General features: G+C 40.5%; 1 protein-coding gene and 1 non-coding gene across 4 annotated transcripts; both read right to left on the bottom strand.

Annotated features, from left to right (window-relative positions):
• Positions 1 to 1,486: 1,486 nt before the first annotated feature.
• Positions 1,487 to 21,808, bottom strand: SPG21 (SPG21, maspardin). Of its 3 annotated transcripts, none has more exons than XM_027552979.1 (9): positions 21,470 to 21,748; positions 17,577 to 17,663; positions 14,810 to 14,971; positions 9,351 to 9,431; positions 8,325 to 8,470; positions 6,368 to 6,476; positions 5,577 to 5,684; positions 3,399 to 3,539; positions 1,493 to 2,169 (listed from the first exon to the last, which is right to left on the bottom strand). In XM_027552979.1, the coding sequence occupies exons 2-9, from the start codon at positions 17,637 to 17,639 to the stop codon at positions 2,053 to 2,055; spliced, it is 927 nt and encodes a 308-aa protein (XP_027408780.1). In that variant the 5' UTR covers positions 17,640 to 17,663; positions 21,470 to 21,748; the 3' UTR covers positions 1,493 to 2,052. The 3 variants fall into 3 exon arrangements, with proteins under 3 accessions (XP_027408779.1, XP_027408780.1, XP_027408781.1); XM_027552980.1 differs by lacking the exon at positions 21,470 to 21,748 and adding an exon at positions 19,755 to 19,859 and having other exon boundaries at positions 1,496 to 2,169; XM_027552978.1 differs by lacking the exon at positions 17,577 to 17,663 and having other exon boundaries at positions 1,487 to 2,169; positions 21,470 to 21,808.
• Positions 21,809 to 25,924: 4,116 nt separating this feature from the next.
• Positions 25,925 to 25,996, bottom strand: TRNAS-GGA. The gene has a single exon. It is a non-coding gene; the product is annotated as a tRNA-Ser (tRNA).
• Between the last annotated feature and the right edge of the window lie 408 nt (positions 25,997 to 26,404).

The following is a 26,404-nucleotide window of genomic DNA, read 5'->3' on the forward strand; positions in this document are numbered from 1 at the left end:
TGTGTCTTAGTGTGTTTCTCTTTGGGTTAATCCTGTAAGGACTCTGCAATTCCTAGATTGGTTGGTTGTTTCATTTCCTAGGTTAGGGACTTTTTCAGCTTTTATGCCTTCAAGCATGTTCTCAGCTCTCTTTTCTCCTTCTTGAACCTCTATAATGTGAATATTAGTGAACTCGATGTTGCTGCAGAGGTCTCTTTGTCTCTTCATTATTTTTCTGTTTGGCTTCAGTGATTTCCACTTCTTCATCTTCCAGCTCATTGATCCATTCCTCTGTAGCATTAACTCTACTGTTGATTTCTTCTAGTATATTTTTCAACTCTTGGCCTGAGGCATCCCAGCAGTGATGCATGCAGGCTGTTGAGCCAGAGCCAGGCTAGAGGGAGGATTCCATGATGGCACTTGCCAGCACCAGTGTCCACATGGTAGAATGAGCTCCCAAGATTGGCTGCCAGCAGTGTCTATACCCTTAGCGTGAGCTGCAGTTGCCTCCTGACTCTCCAGGAAACTTTAAAACGCAGGTAGGTCTGACCCAGGCTCCTATCAAATTACTGCTCCTGCCCTGAAACCCAGAACATGTGATGTTTTGTGTGCACCCTTTGAGAGAGGAGTGTCTACCTCCCCAGCTCTCTGGGACTCCTGAAAGTAAGCCCTGCTTGCTTTTCAAAGCCAAATGCTCTGGGGGCTCATCTTGCCAGTGCAGGACCTTTGGGCTGGGGAGCCTGACTTGGGGCTCGGAACCCTCTTTGGGAGAACCTCTGCAATTATAATTCTCCTGTATGTGGGTCCCCAACCTGGGGGTATGGGACTTGGCTATATTGTAACTGTGCCCCTCCTACCCATCTGGTTGTGATTTCTTCTTAATATCTTTTGTCATGGAGGATCTTTTTGGTCGGTTCTGGTCCTTCCAAAGTGTGAACTTTGGAAGCTAAGTAGAACACGTCAACTGTAAAAAGATAATTTATGAGAGAATCACAAATAGGAACACTGACTGGATATTAGTATGAAAGAATTATTGCTGAATTTTTTAAAGTGTGATAATGGCATTATCTCTTGGAGGTATATAGAAAAATATTTACAGATGAAATAAGATATCAGAAATTGCCTTAAAATAACCCAGTGATACGAGTATATGTAGAAAAAGTGAGGGTGGAGTAAGAGATGATGCAACACCATCAATGAGGTGATAATTTTTGAAGCTGATGGGGATTTAGTTCATTATACTATTTTCTCTATGTGTGTTTAAATTTTTCCACTGAGGTGGTGAAAAGCAGGTATGAAAAGTACCTTGCCAGCACAGCCGCTCAGTAAATGACTGTTTTTGTAATCTAACAATGAGCCAAGTGTGCTTTAGAGAGATTAAGTCACTTACCAAAAGTCACACAGGTTTGGCAAACACCATGCTCTGCTTCTCAGAGTCCTATGTGTAGGCAGCCCATTTGGCAGCTGCGATAATCATAAAAGCCAAAAAAATCATAAAATCATAAAATTCAACTCATTGAAATTGAATTTTTATTCCAAAGACTGTATGGGTAGAAAGACAACAGCCAAAATTAAAAACAACTGGCTTAACTGGAAATTAGAAGTAGTTGATTTGCAGGAGAGCAAACAGTGGGTGACGGCCTTGGCACTCTAATAACTGTTATAACCAAGAGAGCATAAAAAAACAAATGTGCTATACATAACGTGGCTATGCAGCATTTACAGCAAATAACTGGAAGAAAGGAAGACAGAAAGAAAAGGAAAAAAATCTACAAAACCCCCAAACTAAGAAATTAATAATTAAGAACATAGTGGGTAAATACTTTCGGTAGCAAAATTTTCACAGTTCTTAAAATGGGAGTCTCCAAAAGTACTTAAGTTCAAAAGCTAAAAAAACTGAAGAGGAAATAGTTACACTGGCTTAGAAGAGCTGCTGCCTGTCACGAAGATGACCGTCAGTCCTAGTTCCAAACACAGTGATAACCGGTGAACCTGACCAACCGAAGAGAGGCCGACTGGCGGGCACTGACGTCACTGATTGTACAAACACGCTGGACCATTCGTCACTAACAGCTACTGCTCCTCCTGACTGATGCCAAGGCTGCCTTTCTGCACCTCGAGTTCCTCGGCACTGACCATCGACGGGTCAATAGCTGCGTATTTGGTTCCATGGAATTGAAGCAAATGTATCTGCAGAAATGCAGAATGATTATTTTAAACATCACTGTCGCATATTAATAATTTCTACTTCTAAATTATAGAGTACTCAGGGAAGGAGCAAGATGGGGGTACGGGGTTAAAAGGTAAAAACTACCTCGTATAAAATAGGCCACAAGGAGATACTGTACATCACAGGGTATATAGCCAATATCTTACAATAACTTTAAATGGAACATAATCTCTAATCTAAAAATGTTGAATCACTACGTAGAACACGTGAAACTAACATTATAAACCAACTACGTATGTGTTAGTCGCTCAGTTGTGTCTGACTGAGACTCTGTGGACGATAGCCTGCCAGGCTCTTCTGTCCATGTAATTCTCCAGGGAATAATACTGGAGTGGGTTGCTATTCCCTTTTCTAGGGAATCATCAAGACCCAGGGATTGAACCTGGGTCTCCTGCATTGCAGGCAGATGCTTTACCGTCTGAGCCACCAGGGAAGCCCAAAAAACCAATTATACCTCAATAAAAATAAACATACAAACACTAAAAAACTAGAGTAATATATACTAACTAGAGGAAAATTAGAAAACAAAAAGTCAAAAATCATTATGTAACCAGTCTTTCTGGGCAACTACATTTTCTTACTAACATTTTAAATTGCAGCACGCTGCTTCTCAAGCAGGTGTTTACCCTTCTCCTCTGCTGCTATGAATCAGGTCCTTCCCATCCTCTGCTGTTCTAATATCATAATGACTGTCTCTGGGAATCAGACAGGATCAAAGAACATGATTGGTTTTTTAAGTCATGACACTATTTGCCAAACTGCAAAGCAGCTGTTTCTCACACTGTTCTAATATCAGTTTAGGCAGGTGTTTGAAGAGGTGGTGTGTGTTAGATTGTGTGTACGTTTTAATGCATTAAAATTCGACCAAGAAGTCACTTCATGGGACTCAGACTGACTCCATTTAAGTCTGGTGTCCTGACTGAATTCCTTGAATCTGGGAGCCAAGGTTCCATGGTACCAAATGGCTCCTCAGTGTGTGAGTTCAGGCCTGTGGTTCATAGAGAAGGGAGAGTGGGCGGACAGGCACCCAGGTGTCTCTACTATGCTTGAATTCTATAAATTACTCATGGAGACCACCTTTATCAAGTTAGTGCTTCATTCCTACAGAGAATTTTATAGTTCTCTCTCTCCACCACCAAAAAGCTTTATGTTTCAAACGATAGACTCTGGGTTCCATCCAAGGGCCTACCTGTACATAGAGATTCACCTCTGCACTTCTGCACAGGTATGGGAAATTGCCTCCTGTTTTAAGGTGAGCCCTCCGGGCATTAGGATACAGTTTGTACATTTCTTCTTTAGCTTCAGTTGAAAGTGCACTCTGGTCAAACACCTTTAGAAGAATATGAGGACAAAACTGTTATTTCAATGTGTTCTTTTCACATTAAGCAAAGTGTCCCCCCAAGCACTCCTTACAGGAGACATGGTTGAACCTTTCTGAAGTCTGGGCCACCACCTTCTGCTCATCCCTAGTGACTCTAACTCCAAAGTAAAACACACAGATTTTACTGCCAAATGTCTTTTGCATTGTTTAGGGGAAAAAAACTATACCATGAATTTCATTTGTCCTCAAAGATAGTTAATTAAATTAACAGAACATTAATAGCAAGCAATCACTGAAAACACCAATTTCAAAAAGATCATGAAACCCCAAAAGAACTTAGTATTAATGTAAAAGCAGTTATATGTGTGATATACTCTGTGAAAATAATTATCTAAAAAATTAAGAATATTAGATAAAAAGTCCAGGCCCTTTCCTGGGGGAGCCACTGTTGGAAGTTTGCAATATATGACTCAAGAATCATAATACACAAATTTATGTTCAAACTCATGCAAAAATTATTCAAATAATATAAAAGACAAAAAAAAAAACCCATGAAAATAAAGACAGGTGCGTCTCCACCTTGCTAAAACTTCTAGACATTTTAAGTGACCATGTACTTAAGTGGTGACCATAACTTTGAAAGTGCAGGCAGAGCAAATGCACTGTGAGGACCATATATTTCTTTGAGAGTATTGACAAGCTTACTCTGTGTCGTGGTAAATGTTGGAATGTAGCAATTACAATAGAAAATAGTAAGTTATTGTACATGTTCATAATAACCTGATAAAAATCAGTTTTTAATTTAAATACCATATTACTTGCATTTAGGAATAAATCTATTGTGAGACAGAACAGTTATATGATTAAAATAAAAAGTCAAAGCCACAGTGAAATACCACTTCACATCCATTAGGGTGGCCACTATTAGAAAAAAATAAAGAAAATAACAAGGATATTGGCGACGATATGGAGAAATTGGAGACCTTATGCACTGCTAATGGGAATGTAAAATGGTATGGCCCCTGTGGAAGACAGTAAGGCAGTCCCTCTAGGAGTTAAACAGAATTATCAAATGATTCAGCAATTCCATTTCTAGGTATGCACCACCCAAAAGAACTGAAAATAGAACCTTGAATGTGTATTTGCACACAAACATTTACAGCAGCATTATTCACAGTAGCCAAAAGGTGGAAACAACTCAAATGTCTATCCACAGATGAAAGGATAAACAAACTGCGGTATATACATACAACGCAGTATTATCCAACCGTAAAAGGGAATGATTTTTAAAATTTTAAATTTATTTTTAATTGGAGGATAACTGGATATTTTTAACATGTGCTTTAACATGGATAAAGCTTAGAAATATGCTAAGTGAAACAAGCCAGATACATAAGGATATTTATATGATTCCACTTACATGAGGTACCTAGAACAGGTAAATTCATAGAGACAAAAAGCAGGACAAAAGTTACTAGGGTCTCTAGGGGTAATGGTGAAGGAAGAGTTATTGTTTAATGGGTACAGAGTTTCAGTTTGGGATGATGGAAAGTTCTGGAGATGGCTAACAGTGGCAGCTGGACCACACTATAAATATACTTAATGGTACTGAACTGTACACTTAAAAGTAGTTTAAATTTTGTTATGTGAATTTTTTTATGTGTATTTTACTATAATCAAAAAAACATGTAAGAAGCAAGCTTTTGTGTTAACTGGACTTTATGGGATTCTGGCACCTTCGTTTTGCTGCCCAGATTTGTAACAGCTTAAAAAGAACAGCAAAGCAAACCAAAATGGGTAAGGACTACCATGTTTGTTTAAATTTATTTTTATTTCAATGGTGTCATTCCTTCCAGGAAAAATACAGGATAAGCAATAAAAGATTTTTTTTGAAATTGAGAAAGCTGTGTGGGGGGCAGGTGGTAAAAACAAATTCAATGCAGTGTTTGAAGCAACACTGAAAAATCGTAAAATGATTTGTAAGGTGGATCTTGACATATACATATAAAAAAGGTAAAGCATCTGTTTTACTTAAAGAAAACTTACATCCATAATGGTTACAGGGATATCCCGAATTTTATGAGGTTCCACATAAGAATTTTGACAATTCAGGGTAAGTCTTGAAGCCAGTTCACTCTGACCCAAACTTTCCAGCTGCAGGAAAAAACACAGGTAAAGATTTTTCAAAAAAATTTTTTTCACATTTACATTATATCCACAGATAATATTCTATTTATAAAGGTGGCATTATGTGTGGTGGGGCCAGTAAGTTAACCACTGAGGAGACAAAATGTATTTGAGACCATAACTGGGCCCTGGAAGTGGTGATGCTTTTCTGTTCTGGGCACCTGGCCTTCCACAACCCTCAACCTGAGCTGCCTCTTCAACCAGGTGCCTGTGGGCAGCAAGCCCATTCCAGAAGCTTAATGAAGACAGAGAAACATTTCAGTGATCTTAGAGCTGGAAGAGGCCTCAGAAAAAATCATCTATCCAGTAGTTTCTACCTGCACATCTACAAACCTGCTCCATCACACTGACCTGGGGAGGCAGAAGTGGAGGAGTGAGGTAAAAACAGATTCCCAGAGCCCTCGGCCAGGGATTCCAGTTCAAGGCCTAGTGTGAGGCCTTAGAGTCTGTGTTTTTTAAATTTCCCCAAATGATTCTGATAAATTATTCAGTAGCCGTAATATCCATCTAGAATGTATTAAAGTTAATATGGAAAAATACTTAACAAACACCTCTAATACACACTGAATGAGACAGGTATTTCTCAGGAACCAAGAAGACATGAAAATTCCCAGGTCAAGGTGTCCCCTCCCCAAGGTCATGATCCTTACCCTGTCTACCATGAAATCAATGGCATCAGCCATCATAGGGTCCACTGGGCCAGAGGAAAAGTTCCCAAGAACTATTTTTTTAAGCATAAATGATGGCATCAGCCAAAAGCTGTAAAAAACAAACAAACAAAAAAACTGACATTTAAACTTACAAGACAATACATGAGTGGCAAGTATTCATTCAATATTGAAGCTCTGTATAGCTAGGCATTTGGGATTTAGAGATTTAAAAAACCTAGTCTCTTCCTTCAAATAGCTAGTTTTGAAGCATCCAGTTTTTATAAATGCTTTCTCAAGTTCCCAAAGAGTTATGGTTTCATATGATCAAACCTTTGAGGATTGGGAATAATTATAAGCAATATTTCAAAATGCCTTTATTGAGATAAACATTCTGATAATTCCAAGATTTTATTTTCTAGTTGGCCTTATTTTCAATGGCTTAAGCTACTTGTGGAAAACTGAACACTTACCATATCAATCTTAAGGTTTATATCACCTTTTGATTAACATTAAAGGATAGATTTCAAAATAGTAAAATCACAGTTATTATACCTACTATTGCTACTAGGGGATTCTTGGGCTAATTCAAGGCAATTCAATCTTCATGTATTTCTATATGTGATCTTTAGTTAGAGTTTACTCCATTAATTACATTGGGAGCCCTTATATAGGGTAAACATGAATTTTTTTAAACCTATGCTGAAAATGACTTATAAAAGGTACAGACCACCTTCTGATATACATTCTCAGTAAACGTCCCTTATAAGGACCAGTTAGCCATCTTTCAGTCACCTTCAATGATCTAAGTTCTCTACTCCAACCCATCCCAACAGCTTCTTAACTTCTAAAGGGGATGCTGCCTGGGTGCTTTCTGTGTTTGAGTGAGGGGCGGGGGGTCATCCTCTTGGCTCTGTTCATCCCTGAAGCCTCTGTGTGACACATAGTAAGTATTCAGACATTTGATAAAAAATTACTGATATGCAAGAGCACTAAGTAGGGAAGTCTTGACTTCTGACAATCAAAACAACATGAAAAAATCATCAAAAAGAATGACTTTTGGTGCATCATCTGGACATGAAGTATCTGTCTAATGCATACAAGAAATTGCTGCACAAATGCTGAGTAAATAAGTGAGAAAACATCAGGAAACATTTTTTAAAAAATCAGAATGCAATAGTAAATAGTTGTGAAAACCATGAAAACAATGTTTACCTAGAACATTTTGTGAAAACCAATCTGATCACTCAGGTAAGTTAAGTCAATAGGCTACTTTTGGGGGGTAGAGCCTAGCCTTGTTAGCAATGAAAGAAATATAGTGAAGTCAGTTTTAAGGTACCATTAGACATCTATAAAACTAATTCAAACGATAAAATCAACGAAGGGATGGCTCCAATAAAGCAGGTACCCCACTGGTTGCCTTGCAAAGCATTATGCCCTCTCCATCTTTCTAAAAAGCAGACTAATGTTGTAAAAGTGCCAGCGAACTAAACAGTCTCTCCATTTCGGGGAACCTATCTCAAGGAAATAACCCAGAAAGAGAGGAACAAAGTAATTTACACACAAAGATTTACAGTAGAACCTGATGAAAAATTGAGAGAAGCCGAAGGCCTTAAAAAAACTGTAACAGTCATTACACAGGACTCTGTACACAAAATACTAAGTGGAGCAAGCAGAATACAGTATCAGTGAGATATGCACTGAAGGGAAACCGTAAAGGCATGTGAACTATAATAAAGCCAGACGATGATTTAAAATAATGGGAAACACTGAAGTTAGAATTCTCTCAATTCTTTTCCTTTGCAAGGATGACTGTTTCTAATGCTAAAAGCCAGGATGGTTTCAGAAGACAAAAGTATATATGGCCCCTCCCTCTCTAATGCTTCAAAAAAACCAAACATCAACATTTTCAATTCCACTAAAAATAACAAAACTGTTGGTCACATGTTTACATTCTTACCTGCTTGCGGTCCATGTTTGGTTGAAGATAGAGGTGTCACTGAAGGAATTGCAAAGGATGAGGGAATGGACTCGGGGAGATTTGTGAGTGTATTCAGCAAACTTTTGGGCCAAAAAGCCTCCCAAAGAAGCCCCAAAGAGATGAACCTAATTAGAAACAAACACAAGGATCCTAAAAACAATGACTAATCTTGAAGTATCAAAAAACTGTTTTAATTATCACCAACCACAGAATATAATGTTATCACCAGTCATTAGACTGAAATATTTACAGCAGTTAGAAGTTTAGGAAATACTGTATTTAAATGCAATGTCTATACCCTGTCAAGAAAAAATACAATGGTGTATATGTTATATTAGTTAAAAAATATTATTCACAGATTATATTAGAAAATGAATCTACTTTACAGTTTCTGTTTAAGAAAACAGAAATTTTAATTCAGTAATTCAGTATTTCCACTCCTAGACATGTACTCAAGAGAACTGAAAACGAAATTTGTGTAAGAATGTTCATAGCAACATCACTCATAATAACTAACCAGTGGAAACAAATCAAGTGATGAATGGGTAAATAAAATGTGTTTCATCCATACAATGGGATTTTATTTAACAATTAAAAGGAATGAGTTATTGATAGAATTTGCAACATCGATGAACCTTGAAAATCTCGTGCGAAGTGAAAAAAGCCAGTCACAAAAGACCACAAATTACATTTTTGTATTTATATAAAATATCCATAACAGGCAAATCCACAGACAGGGCTCCAGGGAGGAAGAAGGGTGGTGACTGCTAAGTATGGGGTTTCTTTTTGGGGTGGAAAAAATGTTCGAAAATTGACTGTTGTGATGGTTGCACATATCTCTGAATATATTAAAAAACAGTGAATTATACACTTTAAAAGGGTAAACTGTATGGTATGTGAATTCTAGCTCTAAAGAGCTGTTATTAAAAAAAAAAGACAACACCAGACAATGACGTAAATGTTGCATTAAAATCACATGTGAGTAACTAGTTTCAAGGTACTCACTTTATCCAATTGTAAATGGTCTAAAAGTTTTCTGAATCCATCACAGAATTCAAGGTGGTCCCAATAAACTGGATACTGCAACTAGAATATAACAAGTTTTAAATTTATTTTAAAAATTGTAAAAGTAAAATACAACTCATATGTATCTGAAAAATTTAGGGCTCTCACAACAGTGTTTCTCATTTGCTCAATCTCTGCTCCTTTTTCAAAACATAGGAAAATAAGCTCTCATCTTATCCTAGACTTCAAAATTCCAATTTTATCTAACAGAACAATTAAAAAAATAAAAATAAAAACCACACTCTAGTGATACTACGTATACAACAATTTCAATTCACATCAATTTCCTTTCCAAATAGCTTAGAAACTCTGAGGTTCAAGGGTGAACAGAGCAGAACCTATTCAAGTAAGAAAATTTTGTTTTCCCCTTAAACCAATTTCATTCTGAATTATGGCTCAGAACTAGAAATCCTTCTAAGGAGAGTTTCCTCTCTTTTTGGTAGCATTTCTTTAAGGGAGTATTCAATAAAATTGTTCCTCTACGTTTACTGACTTAGTCATTCTATCTGACTTCTTGTAGTACTTTTGTTTGTGATTAAACATTTCAGGTGCTTGACCCCAGGTAACCCCTTAACGTCGACAATAATGAAGAAAAAGAAACACAAGTCACTAATTCCTTTCTAGGGGACTCAGGTTTGTCACCTAAGGGTGCCCTTTAATACACGTAAGATTCATCTTAAAGGCTTGCTGTTTTAAGCACTTAGATTTATTTGGCTAATGACAAATCATTGGGATAGATACCACCATGTAAATTATGGGATAATTTCAGATATGATGTAATATGTTAGTTTTACTATTAAAATTCCATTCGTGGATACGATTCCACTTTTCTGAGGCAGGATGGAGAACAGACTCTTCCTAGCAAAAATTTGAGAGTTTGAGTCAGATGATAGCCTAAAAGAAAGGAGATGACATTTTTATGAATCCTTTAATTTAAAAATGTCTGTGCCCTAAGGAGTGTCCCAGAGCTGAGGTGTCTGGCCTAAAGTGCCAGGTGGAAGGCCTCTGCATCTGACACTCTGAGCAAGAGAGACTATAAGCATAGGGGAAAAAAAAAAGCTGGAGACAAGATGGTGGAGTAGAAGGACTTGAGCTTACCCTCCTCTCATGAAAACACCAAAATCACAACTAATTGCTGAACAACCATAACAAAAAAGGCTTAAGCCTACCAAAAAAAAGCCTATACCCAAAGAAGAAACCATAATGAGACACCTGAGGAACAGAGGCCACAAACACAGAAAACTAGACAAAATGATATGCAAAGAAATGTGTTCCAAGATAAAACCCGAGAAGAACAAATGAAGTGGAGACAGGCACTCTACCTGAAAAAGAATTCGGAGTAATGATGCTACTCCAGGCCCAAAGGGAGTGGCACAATATATTTCAAGTGATGACAGGCAAAACCTACGACCAAGAATACTCTACTCAGCAAGGTTCCATTCAGCGCCACCAAACCAGCTTTACATGAATGCTAAAAGAATTTCTCTAGACAAAAAAGAAAGGCCGCATCTAGAAACAAGAAAATTACAAATGAGAAAGCTCACTAGTAAAGGCAAATATACAGTAAAAGGTAGGAAATCATCCACACACAAATATGATATCAAACCCAGCAATCATGAGAAAAGGAGAGTACGAATGCAAGACATTAGAAATACATTTGAAATTAAGAGACCAGCACTTAGAACAATCGTGTGTGTGTGTGTGTGTGTGTGTGTGTGTGTGTATAGAAAGAGAGAGACAGAGAGAGAGAGAGAGACAGAGAGAGAGAGACAGAGACAGCACACTATATCAAAACCTCAGGGTAACTGCAAACCAAAAATCTGCAATAGATACACATAGAAAAGAAAAATTGATCCAAACAAAACACTAAAGATAGTCATCAAATTGCAAGTGAAAGTATGTTAGCCACTTGGTCATGTCCGACTCTTTGTGACTGTAGCCCCAGACATCTCTGTCTATGGAATTCTCCAGGCAAGAATACTGGAGTGGTTAGAAGAGAAAAAAAGAGGGAGAGGAAAAAATGACCTATAAAACCAAATCCAAAACAATTAACAAAACAGCAATTAAGAACATACATATTGATAATTACCTTAAATGTAAATAGATCAATGCTCCACCCAAAAGACACAGACTAGCTGAATGGATCAAAAAACAAGATCTAGGGCTACCACCACAATCAGCAGCCCATGAACCACACTAGAGAGTACCCCCTGCTTGCTGCAACTACAGAAAAGCCCATGCAGCAATGAAGACCCAGCACAGCCCAAAATAAACAAGTTAATAATAATAAATACCCATATATTTGAGAGTCCCTTGGACTGCAAGGAGATCCAACCAGTCCATTCTGAAGGAGATCAGCCCTGGGATTTCTTTGGAGGGAATGATGCTGAAGCTGAAACTCCAGTACTTTGGCCACCTCATGCAAAGAGTTGACTCATTGGAAAAGACTCTGATGCTGGCAGGGATTGGGGGCAGGAGGAGAAGGGGACGACAGAGGATGAGATGGCTGGATGGCATCACTGACTCGATGGACGTGAGTCTGAGTGAACTCCAGGAGATGGTGATGGACAGGGAGGCCTGGCGCGCTGCGATTCATGGGGTCACAAAGAGTCGGACACAACTGAGCGACTGAACTGAACTGAACGCTGTCTATAAGAGATACACCCACATCTAGGGACACATACAGACTGCAACTAAAAGGATGGAAAAAGGTATTCCAAGCAAATGGAAATCAAAGAAATCTGGAGGAGCGATACTCTTATCAGACAAAATAGACTTGAAAATAAAGACTGTTACAAGAGACAAAGAAGGACACTACATAATGATCGAGGAGTTAATCCAAGAAGATATAACAATTGTAAATAAATATGCACCCGATGTAAGAGCACCTCAATATACAGGCAATTGCTTAAAGGAGAAATCAGTAGGAACACGCACCACGAAGAAATAGAAAACATGAATAGACCTATTACAAGAGATTGAAACTATGATTTAGAAACTTCTAACAAACAATAGTCCAGGATCAGATGGCTTCACAGGTGATTCTATCAAGCATTTAGAGGAGAGTTAACACCTATCCTTTTAAAACTATTCCAAAAAATTGCAGAGGAAGGAACACTCTCAAACTCATTCTATGAGGCCCCCATCACCCTGATACCAAAACCAGACAAAGATTTCACAAAATAAGAAAATTACAGGCCAATATCACAGATAAACATAGATGCAAAAATCCTCAAAATACTACTGAATCCAACAATATAGTAAAAGATCATCTACCATGATCAAGTGGGGTTTATCTCAGGGGTTCAAGGATTTTTCTATATTCACAAATCAATCAGTGTGATACCTCATATTAACAAATTGAAGAAAAACCGCATGATCACCTCAACAGATGCAGAAAAATCTCTTGACAAAATGAGTACGAGTAAAACTGGAAATGTGAACAAGGTTGGTGGATTATATTAACATCAATGTTGGCTGTGATATTCTACTACAGTTTTATAAAACGTTACTATTGGGAGAAAATGGGCAAAGTATATAAGGGGTATCTATTATTTCTTACAACTGCATGTGAATCTATAATTATTTCAATAAAAATGTAAATGAAAAAAGGACCCATGCATTTTTAACTGCTGGATACTAACAGATGTCTAGTAAAATTTCAGAAATCTCCTGGCACTTTGATCAAATCTTAAGGACAAAGTGATTTTGAAGACACTGCTGTCTTTTTCCTTGATTCTTTATCTAGCTAAGAAATAGGGAATGCCCACATCAGGAAGCTTGAGGGCAAGAAGAAATATCCAGGCAAAAGGCAAGGCTGTGTGCCCTGTCAGTTTAGAACCAAAAACATGCTGTCTGCTTTGAAGAACGCTCAAAAGTGAGACAGACAGCTGGGGGGCTGCTCAGTTTCCCCTTCCCTGGCTGACCAACAGCGATCACCTAGACAGAAAGTGTCACCACTTCAGCTGCAAAGGACTAGGAGGAGGGCGGCCACCACCCTCCTCTCCTGGAATGCTGTGCAGAGAGGGATTACTGAAAACCCAGAACAAGGGAGGATTGCATGGCAGGGCTTCCAACACACCATACGAGGAATGGTTAAAGACTCCGGAGAGATTTACCTGGAGAAGACAAGACCTGGGGGGAAAGTAGGCGGCCGAAAGTAACAAGTTTTTCCAAGAAAAAGCAGGGCTGTCAAGAGGAAGAGGAACTGCATTTGTCTCCTGTGACCCCAGTTGGTGGTAGCCCCAGTGGAATTTTCAGTTTCCTTCTAAGAGAAGAGCCCTGGTCCACATTTTCTCTCCTCTAGGCAGTAAATAAAATGTATACTAACAGCAGTACTCCCATGAGGAGTACCATTTACATGTTAACATTCTAGGTCCCAGAAAACAACCGCCAGCTCCAAAGCCAGGGCCTCTGCTTCGGGGAAGTTAGGAAACCGAAGTCCACCATCCTGACCTAGTCAAGGCGTGCCGAACACTCTATGGTGAGCAACGGCGCCTTCCCGCCTACGCCCTCCTCCCAGAGAGGGAGATTAAAGAATGACCAATGCAAAACTAGATTTAGACCAAACTCAGCAATAACACGGAGAAGGCAATGGCACCCCACTCCAGTACTCTTGCTTGGAAAATCCCATGGACAGAGGAGCCTGGTAGGCTGCAGTCCATGGGGGTGCCAAGAGTTGGACACGACTGAGCGACTTCACTTTCATTTTTCACTTTCATGCATTGGAGAAGGCAATGGCAACCCACTCCAGCGTTCTTGCCTGGAGAACCCCAGGGACTGGGGAGCCTGTTGGGCTGCCATCTCTGGGGTCGCACAGAGTCGGACACAACTGAAGCGACTTAGCAGCAGCAGCAGCAGTGATAACAATTAGAAACAACATACTTTTTAACCAAATGTGAAGGATATGAGCTAATTAATGAACCTCACCTCACCTGTCAAAGACTCACAGTAAAGCAAGCTTTCGGTCCCCTTTGCTGCTCACAAGCAGTGATGGAATAAAAGGGGGGAGGAAATGGGGTCAGAAGATTGAGCTGGGTTCTCCCTCTGCTGCCTACTGGCTGTGTGACCCTCAGCCATCTCTAAAATGTCCAGACCTCAGCCTCATCTATAAACAACAACAATGCTTCCTACCAGTCAGACTTATTCAGGAAATGCACGTTCAAGCTGAGGGTAGAGAAAGCTTCGATAAAGGTTTGTCTCCTCTGCGCCTCCGTTTGTTTTCAAACCATACCACCTTCATCAAAAAACTCCCTTTCACATTTTAAAAATGAAAAACAGTATTTTACAATAAGAAACATGCCTATTACTATACTCAGAAATAGAAACACACACACACACACACACACAAAATCAGAAAATGTGGACCTGCACTGTTATCCTAAATCAACAATACTTACAGCTATAACCCGGTAACCCCATCCAGTCAAAGCCAAAATCTGCCGGAAAAATACATCCGCAGTTCCGCTGACGGGAGGGAGAAATATGAGAGGACACCTGATATTTCTGGGGCCTGCATCGTAGAGCGACCAGATCTTACTATCATCATCGTCCACAATAATCTGGAGGGAAAGTTATAAGAAGAAAATGAAAAATCTCATGGATTTGATTTTACATATTAATAGTTATTTCGACACCGTAACTTCGCTGACAATTTTAATACCACTGTCTTGGTGGTTTACACACTAACGTGGGGATCACACCAGAACAGTACATATAATAAACAGCTTTGTCTCCTTTTCCTTCTTCAGAACTGACACAGTCCATGGAACTGCTTTATACTTTTCCCGAGAGCTTCTTTTTCTCTCAGCTTGGAATTTTCCTCTCCAGTCATGATTATTTGAAGTTTATTTTGTTCACCATTAAACAGTAGACTCTGCACATGGCATCTTAACTCTCCCCCATATTTCTGGCTGTGTGTGTGCATGCGCGCATGTAGGAGGAGGACAATTTGCAGAGTCATTCTCCAGTGCTGGCCCAGAGGGCTGGCTGGGATCAGCAGGGTTAGTGTGTGAAAGGGGAGACGAGAGATAGAAAAGACTCCGGGCTCTGGGGAGAAGCTGGGTAGAGATGGGACCATGAGTGAGATGCTTCAGGAGCCTGATCTAGCCCAAGCCTCTGAGACAGAGACCTCTGCTAGAGAGGAGGGATGAGGCAGGTATAGGTGTCACTGTCCCCAGAGAGTATTTCAAACCATTCGGTCAGGTGTGGGGAATGGGCTCAGGGAGAAACTGGATTTTGGGGGAAAGGGGGATGAGAAGGAGGAAGGTCATCAGAAACCTTCCTCATTTAGTGGCTTTTGACCCAGTAAGGGAAAAAGATGAGCATTACATGAGCTGAGACAAATCAGGTGTTCAGCACAGAGTCTGGCAGATACTGACTGTTCAATAGTGGCAAAAATGTTCGCTACAGTATGCACTGCATGATAGGTGATTTTCGTTCTCTTTGGCTGACTTTTTGGTGCTATTTGGAAAAGTACATTAACTGCTTGAACTTATGCCAATGCAAATCAATACTTATCCTACTTTTATATTAAAAGGTTCAAGGTTCTATTTTTTTCTTCTTTGGCCATGCCATGTGGCATGCTGGATCTTGTTTTCCCCTGCATTAGGAGCACGGAGTCTTAACCACTGGACCACCAGGGAAGCCCCAAGTTCCATCTTCTGAGAGCTCCAAGTTGGCAGTGCTGTGGGGCCTATGGTGTCAATGTGGGTGGCAGCATGCTAACCGGAGTCACTTAGCAGATGAACAGGGCAGGGCAAAGTCTAGAGGGCCCTATCCAATACTTTCCAGACTTCCACAAGTGACGGTATATCTCATGATTATGTTTTTGCTCTTTGGATTCTGCCACTCACATTTTTGCTTTTCATGTTTCTTTTTGCTGTGATTGTAGTGAAAAATCTTAGTGACCATTGATAGTGCATCCAGTAAATTCCAACCTTCTAATAATAAAACATGAGATACGATATTCAGATTTCTAAAATTAAAATCTAGCACTATGAAATTTCAAGCAAACTCTTCATCACTTATGGACCAAACTGACCAAAGGAGAACACTATATCAGTGAAACTACTTCCTACAACTACTTCCAAGTATATTTCGGTAAGTTTGTGTTGCTTTGGGTCTAGTGATTAGCTTGCTGAGTGAGTTCATCAAGAGGAGCCCATGTTAATTACTTGAGGGGATGGGACAAGGCAGAGGGACTCCAGTGGCAATTCTTCTAGCACAGACAGTAGTTCCTGGGGTAGCAAGAAGAAAGGCAGGTTCCCTTTGCCAAGCTGCTTTGAAGCCAGATAATTTGATTTTAACCCAAACTCTACTAGACTATGTGACTTTAACATGTTAACCTCCATGAACCTTGGTTTTCTCATCTGTAAAATGGGCACACCACTACCCACTTTGTTAAACTGTATTTGGGGACTTCCTACAATAGTGGAAGGTATTCTGTCTCTATGTAGAAACTGTACCTCAAATTTCTATAGGAAGAGTAACTCTGTTATTAATTCAAACTTGCATGCTACTTCCACAGCTATCTACCCTGACAAAATAATTTTAACAGCAACATAGATGATCTTCAGATCATAGTACTCTAATACTTCTGTAAGGGGATCAGCAAAGATTTTATTCTGACACAACTTTTGTCAGTGTGATCCCCAAGCATTTGGGATTAATTTGAGACTCACAGTCAACAGACTTCAACGTAAGTGTTTAGGGTTTTTGGACAACCCAGGCAAATAAAGTTTCTAAAAGATGACTATGACAGAATGAGTACAGATTATGGCAAACAGAGGATCTATAATGTAAATCTTCAATCTTGAAGAACAGGAAAATGGTTTCTAACAGAATCTAACTGCACTTACTGTACAGGTGCTGTTGCTTACACTTTCCACCAAACTATACAGAGGCGTACACGTATTCCTGCTTGCTTGAATATGTAAAAACAACTGCAAAATAATGAGTACAGTTATTCTGACTTTTACTCTTGAATGAGTCTCAAAAGTTGATTATACTTGACAGGGAAGGGGTTGAACATTATGTTCTGCAATCCAGTCGTGATATTTGGCAATAACCTTTACTCTCAAACACTACTAAGACATAATGTCTAAATCACACATGAAAAACAATACAAGATTTTGCAAATAAGAGGTGTAGTAAAACCATACATACCTTTTTAAGGGGGACTGTACTTCTAAACCAGTTATAATCAGGAGAGACTTTAATCTCTCCCATGGTTAGCTGAAATGGAGGTTAACCCTGAAATAAAAGCATGTGATGTTTCACGTCAAGAATTCATGTTTACATCAGAACTAAATGTAGAATCTGGTCTGGTTCTACCAACAATACTTTAAAAGGTAAAACCGAGGAAATGGGCTGTTTTACCTTGTCAACAGAAAACAATTGGTGAAATCCTATAATCATGGAGCAAGCAAGAAGTACCCTGAGAGAGAATTATTCCAACCCCCTTAGTTCCTCCAAAAGAGGAATCTGGTCTAGAAAATGTTAATGACTTACCCAAGATCCCATGGCTATTGCAAAACCAGGACCACAGGACAGTCTTTTCTGACCCCTGACTGCCTGTCCTAGTTACATGACTCCAAATGCAGTAGAATAGCCTGTCTTTCAACAAAACCTTAAGAATCTATGTTAATAAAGATGTTCCTGTCTGACAGAATTCTAGGAAACAGTCCACACTAGAAAAAGGAGTTCATGTAAGCCTGCTGCTGCTGCTAAGTCTGCTTCCTCATAAATTCATAAAATGCCATAAATCTAACTCTAGGAGAAGACAGCTTCAGAAACACACATAGATTTTAATGCAAAATACAGGAAAAACTTGCTGTTCATATGGATGTGGTAAAAGTGATATAATGCACGCTGAAGATCCATGATAAAGTACCAGAACATTCCTGAAGGCACAATAACTTGCAAAAAAATAAAACATGTGGCCTTTAAAAAACAGGTGGTCTTCTATTGTGAGATTAATGATTTCCAGCTGTTATAGTTCTATGACCTGGGAAAAGTCACTGACCCTTTGGGGGCTTGTTTTCTCATCTAGGATTGTTTCACTACTCTCTCCCTAAAGTGCAGCATAGTGCTTCGTACACAGCAGGCATTATCTGTCGACTAAATGAAATGACTGCATCCTAAGCAGGCCGAACTAGTCAATCCTAGAATCCCTTTTAACCTGGGTACCTATTAGTGTTACATTGGCCGGGCATCCTCAACTTAAAGCTGCCCCTGTTTGCTTAAAAATCTATGTTGTTTCATAACAGGAACTTGAAAATTATAGTTCCTTGTTGCAGATTCTTATTGCCAAATGACGAAATTCTACCCATTGGTTTGGAAGGACTCAAATGCTCCTTTGCATCATGTCCTCTACTGCAGCACAAGCCTGGACTTTCCTAGCAGGGCTAGGATGAGTTTGAGACCCTAGGACTTAAGTCTTAGGCTTGACTGTGAACTGAGAAACTTAGAGGGGCTTTTCTGGGCTGGTCAGGTGCCAGGGATTGTTAAGCCAATGAATCTTCCTCTTTGGCCCTCCACATCTGCTCCCTCAAAAAAAAAGGGCACTCAGCAATCTCAACTGTTACCTCTAGCCTTGGGGGCTACTAAACTGAACCCCAAGGAGATGGTAAATGTAGACATCCAATATTAAACTAGGTTTACAACCTTAACACTGTAATAACTGGCCTTTTCTTTCAAGGCTGGGATGGTTCTTAGAAAAGTTTATTGAAATCTTCAGTGGTTCTAAAATATGAAGAAAATCATCAGCCAGTATTATACAGACAATCAATGTGCATGGATGTAGTTCTTATTCATACTGAAATAAAGAAAATCATTCTTTGCATATCCATTTTCTCTTAACAAATATTAACATGTTAAAAAACTGAAGCCATTTGAACTATAGCCCTTCTCTAAGCTGGTCACTGCTTTTAACTGAAAGCAACTGGTAAGTATAGTTAATTCTGGAAAACTTTCTACCTGGACAGACTTGAACTATTCCTATGTCATCTAACTATTGCCTAATCAAGACATTTTCTAGTATACCATTACTATAAACAATCACTATTCTACAGGAGGAAATATCAAAAACATGTTTAGAAAAAAATCCCTACTCAACAGATCAGAACAAAACACCTACTCAAAACACTTTGTCTGACTAAAGTCAGAAATTTTGCTTCTATATTCACCAAACTTGGGATAAAATAAATGATTCATAGTTTGGAATCAGTTGCAACATCCAAACCAAACTATCATACAAATATACACACACACATTGTACACAGGCTCACACACTCACTGTCATTCACTTCTTCCCTCAGGAGTAAGTAGAACAAGGTTCCTTACCACAGTCTTCAGTATTATCCACAACCACTCAATATTATAACATTTATTTTATAACTAATCTCACTGGTTGGAGATTCCACTGAACGGTGACTACATTTTTATAGAAGCAAGTGATGTGAACACTTGTGCTAGTTTGGCAGTACATGAAACGTAAGTTAGATACCAAATGTTGCATATGACCAACTGACATTTAAGAGGGAAAAAAACTGCTGCAAAGGGAAAGCGGCTGTGAGTGGTATGAAAAGGAATTTTGTTCTCCTAGCTCTCTTTCATCCACTACAAGGGAATACTTTTCCAAGTCACAAGGGGAACATTCTGCATATGGTAAAAAAAAAAAAAAAAAAGGTTCACTGAGACTGTGATCCAACTGATCGGTATTAAATAAGAAAGAATGTGGACCAGGAGCTCAACGCTGATTTGATCTCTCACAATTCTTCACAAAAACAAAAGCACCTGTTCATGCTGCTGGGAAATGGGTGGCAGGAATTTTCCCTTCGTCTTGCTTAGGGAAACCCCCTTCTCAGAGAGTGCTCTAGACACCCAGTCCTCTCTGGCCCTTGTGCTGCTCCAGGATAAAACTGCCAGTTTTGAGTGTGCAAGAATTACATGCACTTCTCCATCAAGGTTTCACCAAAACCAGCCACTTTACAGTCCACTTATCCCTCAGGATTTCAACAGACCCTGCCAATTCACAGCCAATGAAATCACCTTTACAAATGTTTAAGTCATCTAACCAGTTCAACTAGTCAGAGATTTTCTGATCCTTTTCCTCAATCATATGCTCTACATACAGACAATCTATGATTCTTACTGACACAAGCAATAGCAAAATATTAGAACCTAAGAGTCTCTGGAGGATGCCCTTGGCTTTTTAATGCAAGTCTCCATACCTCACCACACCAGTACAGAGCTATTCTTTTTTTAGGTTTCCTGGGGGGAAGATTTATCCTCATCTTCAGAAGCTTACTCTATTATCTTCTAAACCTCATAGGAGGAAAAGCTGACTACTTGACATTTTGACGGTCACATCTCATCTTGTACCCTGTCTTAGTATTAAAGCTTTTGGAAATTTGCACACAGCTATTCAATTACCCCTCAGTCTCTTGAAGCTCGGTGCCAAGAGGAGCTGGAACATTGTAGGTGGAGACAAAGAAGCAGCATAAATGCAGAATTTAGGACTCCCGAGGACAAGGAGAAGAGGAAAGTGAGACAGCTTAGCCCTGCCACTTTCCTCACACCTGGCCCGTGCTCAGCAATGACAAAGGCATTTATCACTTTCAGGCTGAGGTGCAATCTCCAAAATAACTAGTCTGCTCAGAGTTCTTCAAAGTTTACAGGAAAAATGCGTTCCTGGGCTGCAGCAGTGTAGCCCCAATATGGGATAACAGGAGTATGTCCAGGTCAAGTACCCGACCCCCAACCCGAGGCGAAACACACACAGATCTCCACCTTCTTCCAGTCCCACTGGTGACAGCTACACAAAGGCAGGGTCACAGGCACACCGATCACCCCCATGAACTCAGACACGACCTTAGACACACACACAGGGACGTACAATCACGTGCATGGTCACATGAGCCGACCCACTAAGGGCCACACTCACAAAGTCACACCGACAGAGGCAGCCGTGATCACTACAAACCACTCTCACCTGCGGCCACAAACACATCATACACCCACATCCCAGGCTTCCCAGGACCCCTCCCACCCCTCACCTGCCGTGGCCGCCCCCAGGTCCCTGTCCCTCCTCCCAAGGCGGCTCTTCCCTCCAGAAAGGGGGCCGGCCTCGGAGGCTGCTGGGGCCCGGGTTGGGGCTGGAGGCCTGAGCGCTCAGTATCCGTAAGCGCTGCTAGCCGTGGGGGCGCGCTGGAGGGCCGGCCTCCGAGGGGCGGGGCGCGCGACCGAGCGAGACCGGACCGCCGCCCTCCCTCCTCCGGAATTGTTCGCGCAGCGGGCGCGAGCCGCGAGCTTCCGGGTTCGGAGGGGTGGGGCCACGTCGCGAGGAAGGGGTGGAGCTGCGTGACTCCGGCGGTCACCATGGCGACGGGGCGGGTTGGACCACAGAGTGAGAGAGACTCCGGCTTTCTCCGTACATCCTGCCGGCTGCAGAGTTGGCATCCGCTCTGGCGGGGGCGGGGGCGCCGGGAGGAGGCCCAGAGAGACTCAAGGGTCAGTTCTAGGTCACTCATATGACGTGAGCACCGAGGGAAAGGTTGTGGGACTGGAAGAAAGGGGCGCCTGACCCTTGGGACCTGCCTCGCCTGCAATTCTCGGCATAAAGCTTTGAGCGAACTCCTTTGGGTTACAGGCTTTGATGAACAAGTCTTTGTATACTGTCTTTTCTTGACAAGATTTTTTTTTCCTTTGGCACGGTCACAAATGCCCCCCATAATCCTCCACCATAACACCTCCACCTCCCTTTCCAGACTTGTGCTGAGGTCTTGGGAATTTCCAGGAACAGCTCCCGCTGACCGGCCAGCTCCTTCATCACTTTCCCTTATAGGAATAGAGAATGTTCATATATTTATTAACATTATTAACACGGTTCAACAGTACGTGAACGGTGAAATTCCAGATGTTCAAGCTAGATTTAGAAAAGGCAAAGGAACCAGAGATCAAATTGCCAACAACTGCTGGATCATGGGAAAAGCGAGAGAATTCCACAAAAACATCTACTTCTGATTTATTGACTATGCCAAAGCCTTTGAATGTGTGGATCACAACAAACAGGAAAATTCTTAAAGAGATGGGAATAGTAGACCACCTTACCTACAGAAATCTTACCTACAGATTTCTTGAGAAGTCTGTATGCAGGTCAAGAAGCAACAGTTAGAACTGAACATGGAACAACAGACTGGTTCCAAATCAGGAAAGGAGTAGGTCAAGGCTGTATATTGTCACCCTACTTATTTAACTTACATGCAGAGTACATCATGTGAAATGCCAGGCTGGATGAAGCAGAAGCTGGAATCAAGATTGCCAGGAGAAATATCAATAACCTCAGATATGCAGATGACACCACCCTTATGGCAGAAAGTGAAGAAGAACTAAAGAGCCTCTTAATGAAAGTGAAAGAGGAGAGTGAAAAGGTTGGCTTAAGACTCAACAGTCAGAAAACTAAGATCATGGCTTCCAGTCCCATCACTTCCTGGCAAATAGATGGGGAAACAATGGAAACAGTGAGAGACCTTACTTTTTTGGGCTCCAAAATCACTGCAGATGGTGACTGCAACCATGAAATTAAAAAATGCTTGCTCCTTGGAAGAAAAGTTATGCCCAACCTAGACAGCATATTAAAAACCAGAGACATTACTTCACCAACAAAGATCCATCCCAGTAGTCATGTATGGATGTGAGAGTTGGACCATAAAGAAAGCTGAGAGCCAGAGAATTGATGCTTTTGAACTGTGGTGCTGGACAAGACTCTTGAGAGTTACTTGAACTGCAAGGAGATACAACCAATCCATAGTAAAGGAAATCAGTCCTGAATGTTCATTGGAAAGACTGATGCTGAAGCTGAAACTCTAATACTTTGGCCACCTGATGCAAAGAACTAACTCATTTGAAAAGACCCTGATACTGGGAAAGACTGAAGGCGGGAGAAAGGGACAACAGAGGATGAGATGGTTGGACAGCATCACCCATGTGATGGACATGAATTTGAGTAAATCTGGGAGTTGGTGATGGACAGGGAGGCCTGGCGTGCTGCAGTCCATGGAGTCACAAAGAGTCAGACACAACTGAGCGACTGAACTGAATATATTTATAATCACTTATGTAAGATTTTGCAAAGTACATGACTCTCCTTTTCATTAAAATATTTGGAGGTATGAAAATGCTGAATAACATATAAAGCTCCTTGTTTAAAGCTTTTTAGTAGTCTCGCAGTAAGATCCTGCTGAAAAAAACCTCTACCTAATCTGTTTCAGGGAAAACTTGTACCTGATTAAAGGCCTTTGCCTTTATCCTGGCAAATGTTTTTTGGGGATTAGGGGCAGGAAAGAATCAGAGTAAACTGCATCCTAAGTAATGAGCTCTGCCTTCCTGCTTAGGAGCCTTGGATCCCAGTCTAGGATTGGGACAAATCCCAGATACATTTCCCAAGAACACAGTAACATATCCACCCCCCTAAACCCCTGCCAAATCACCTGTTCAGAATTTCAAATCAGTAACAGAAAGTGGGCTTTTCAAGTGGCACAGTGGTTAAAAAATCTGCCTGCCAATGCAGAAGACACAAGAGACCATTCCTGGGATGGGAAGATCCCCTGGAGAAGGAAATGGCAACGCACTCCAATATTCTTGACTGGAAAATTCCATGGACAGAGAAGCCTGGTGGGCTACAGTCCATGGGGTCACAAAGAGTCAGACTCGACTGAGTATACAACAACAGAAAGTGGTCTTCTGTTTTTTGCACCACATCGGTTCTGAATGTTTTTGTGGAAGAATTTTAACCTTGGATGTTTTTCTTAAAAATTTAGAGAAGTTTAATGAATAGAATAACTGGCAAATCACTGGTTGTATGTAAAACCCATTATAGGTACTCATTACATTGTTTATCTGTCTCCTGCAATGGGTTGGGAGTTTTAATTTAGAAAATCAAACAGTGATTTAACCAGTGCATTAATTATTATGACCTGGTTCATAATAAGCACTAAATGTGTATTGAATGAATTAATTAGTGAATAAATAAATCTATCTGCTTGTATTCCTAAAGCTGTATTGCTTATATCCCACACTCCCAGACCTCACTTGAGTATCTACACTAAAGAGACATGAATTATGGATTTGCTCCAATGTATTAAAAATCCTTATTCTGGTAATAAGGATATTTTGGTTACTTTGGTAATAATAACTTTTAATTTGACTGTTGATAAAGGAAAGCCATTTTATTAAATAGATACATTTTGTTATATTTATACTTTTGTTAAAAGATCAAACCCCAAATCATGAATCTTTTGTTTCCCTTAGAAAAGGAACTCATGGTCATATTTGGACCTTCAGTTGTTCCATAACACATGGCAAGCACATTGTCCTTTCCCTAATCTGTGAACAAGGAACAGTTAATATCTGTGGATTCCAGCTGCCCTACAATCGCACAAGTGCAGGAAGCAAACTCTGGAGCCAGGGCGAGCCAAGGGGCAAGCAGGCCTGGTGGGTGTGGCTGGAGGGTTTGCAGCTGTCATGGTTGGGGTCTGCCAGATGGTTCCCACAGCACCAGTCCCTGTGTGAGAATCTCACTTACAAACTGGAATGTTCACAAAATACTCTGTGAACACCAAGCAAAGTAAACAGGTGGCCAGCTGCTTCTCAAAACTGCCCAAAGCCAAGCTCTTTTCCTCAAATTGATTTTTTCGACAGGATAATATTTGTTTTAAAACACATGTGCAAAATAATCCTAGCTATATCTCATATGCATGTATACACACCAGAGTGGTGGTGGTTACCTCTGAGGGGAGACTGGAAATACAAGGAGAACTTGGCTTTAGACGTAGCATCTGAATTCACACAACAATCCATATGTTATTGTGATTAAAAAAAAAATACTTAAAAGCAACTATATTCATGCTTTAAATGCTGCTCTAAATCCTTCAATAGCTCCTCGTTGCCTTCAAGTTAAAATACAAGCTGTATGGACTACAGCGGGGTCTGACTTTCTCACGGGGTCTCAAACCTGCCCCACCCCACTTTACCCACCAGACTGAATTTCCCTTATTTTGCCCCTGGGAAACATGTGTGAAAAAGTAAAAGAGGAGCAAAACAATACCAATTCTTGGAATACCATCCTTTCAAGTTTTTCAGGGTACAACTGACTGCAGCGTTACATATCAAATTATGCTGAGAACCAAGTTTGAAAAAGAATACTGTTTCCTCATTGCCAGATCCAGTCTGTGACATACATATTTTATACTGGATTACAGGGATTGGCCACAGAGTAGGGGAGTTAAGAAACCCGAGTTCTATCTTTGGGAAAGACACTTCCTCTCTCTGGGTGCTGTTTTCTTCTCTGTAGAATGAGTCCAAAGTTAGAATAAATCATCTCTAAGTGAAGTCGCTCAGTTGTGTCCAACTCTTTGCGACCCCATGGACTGTAGCCCACCAGGCTCCTCCCTCCATGGGATTCTCCAAGCAAGAGTACTGGTGTGGGTTGCCATTTCCTTCTCCAGGGGATCTTCCCAACCCAGGGATCGAACCCGGGTCTCCTGCATTCCAGGCAGACACTTTAACCTCTGAGCCACCAGGGAAGCCCTAAATGATCTCCAAGTTCTTTCCAATTCTAAGATTTTAGATTCCATGTAATTATGAGAGCCATATTATAGAATCTTCACAATAGCCTTTCCTCAAAGCTGCTCTTCTCTGATAACCCCCCCACCATTACTTCCCTTCAATCAAACTTTTAAAAAAGTAGGCTGCACACAAAACTGCTCTTTATGGAAACAGTATTTCAACTTCTCAGACAAGTTAGTGTTTGGTCATTACTACACCAAAGCCTTTGACTGTGTGGATCACAACAAATTGGAAAATTATTAGAGACGGGAATACCAGACCACCTTATCTGCCTCCTGAGAAATCTGTATGCAGGTCAAGAAGCAACAGTTAGAACTGGACATGGAAAAACAGACTGGTTCCAAATAGGAAAAGGAGTACATCAA

The sequence above is a fragment of the Bos indicus x Bos taurus genome, chromosome 10, assembly GCF_003369695.1.
Source record: "Bos indicus x Bos taurus breed Angus x Brahman F1 hybrid chromosome 10, Bos_hybrid_MaternalHap_v2.0, whole genome shotgun sequence".
Classification (NCBI taxonomy): Eukaryota; Metazoa; Chordata; class Mammalia; order Artiodactyla; family Bovidae; genus Bos; species Bos indicus x Bos taurus.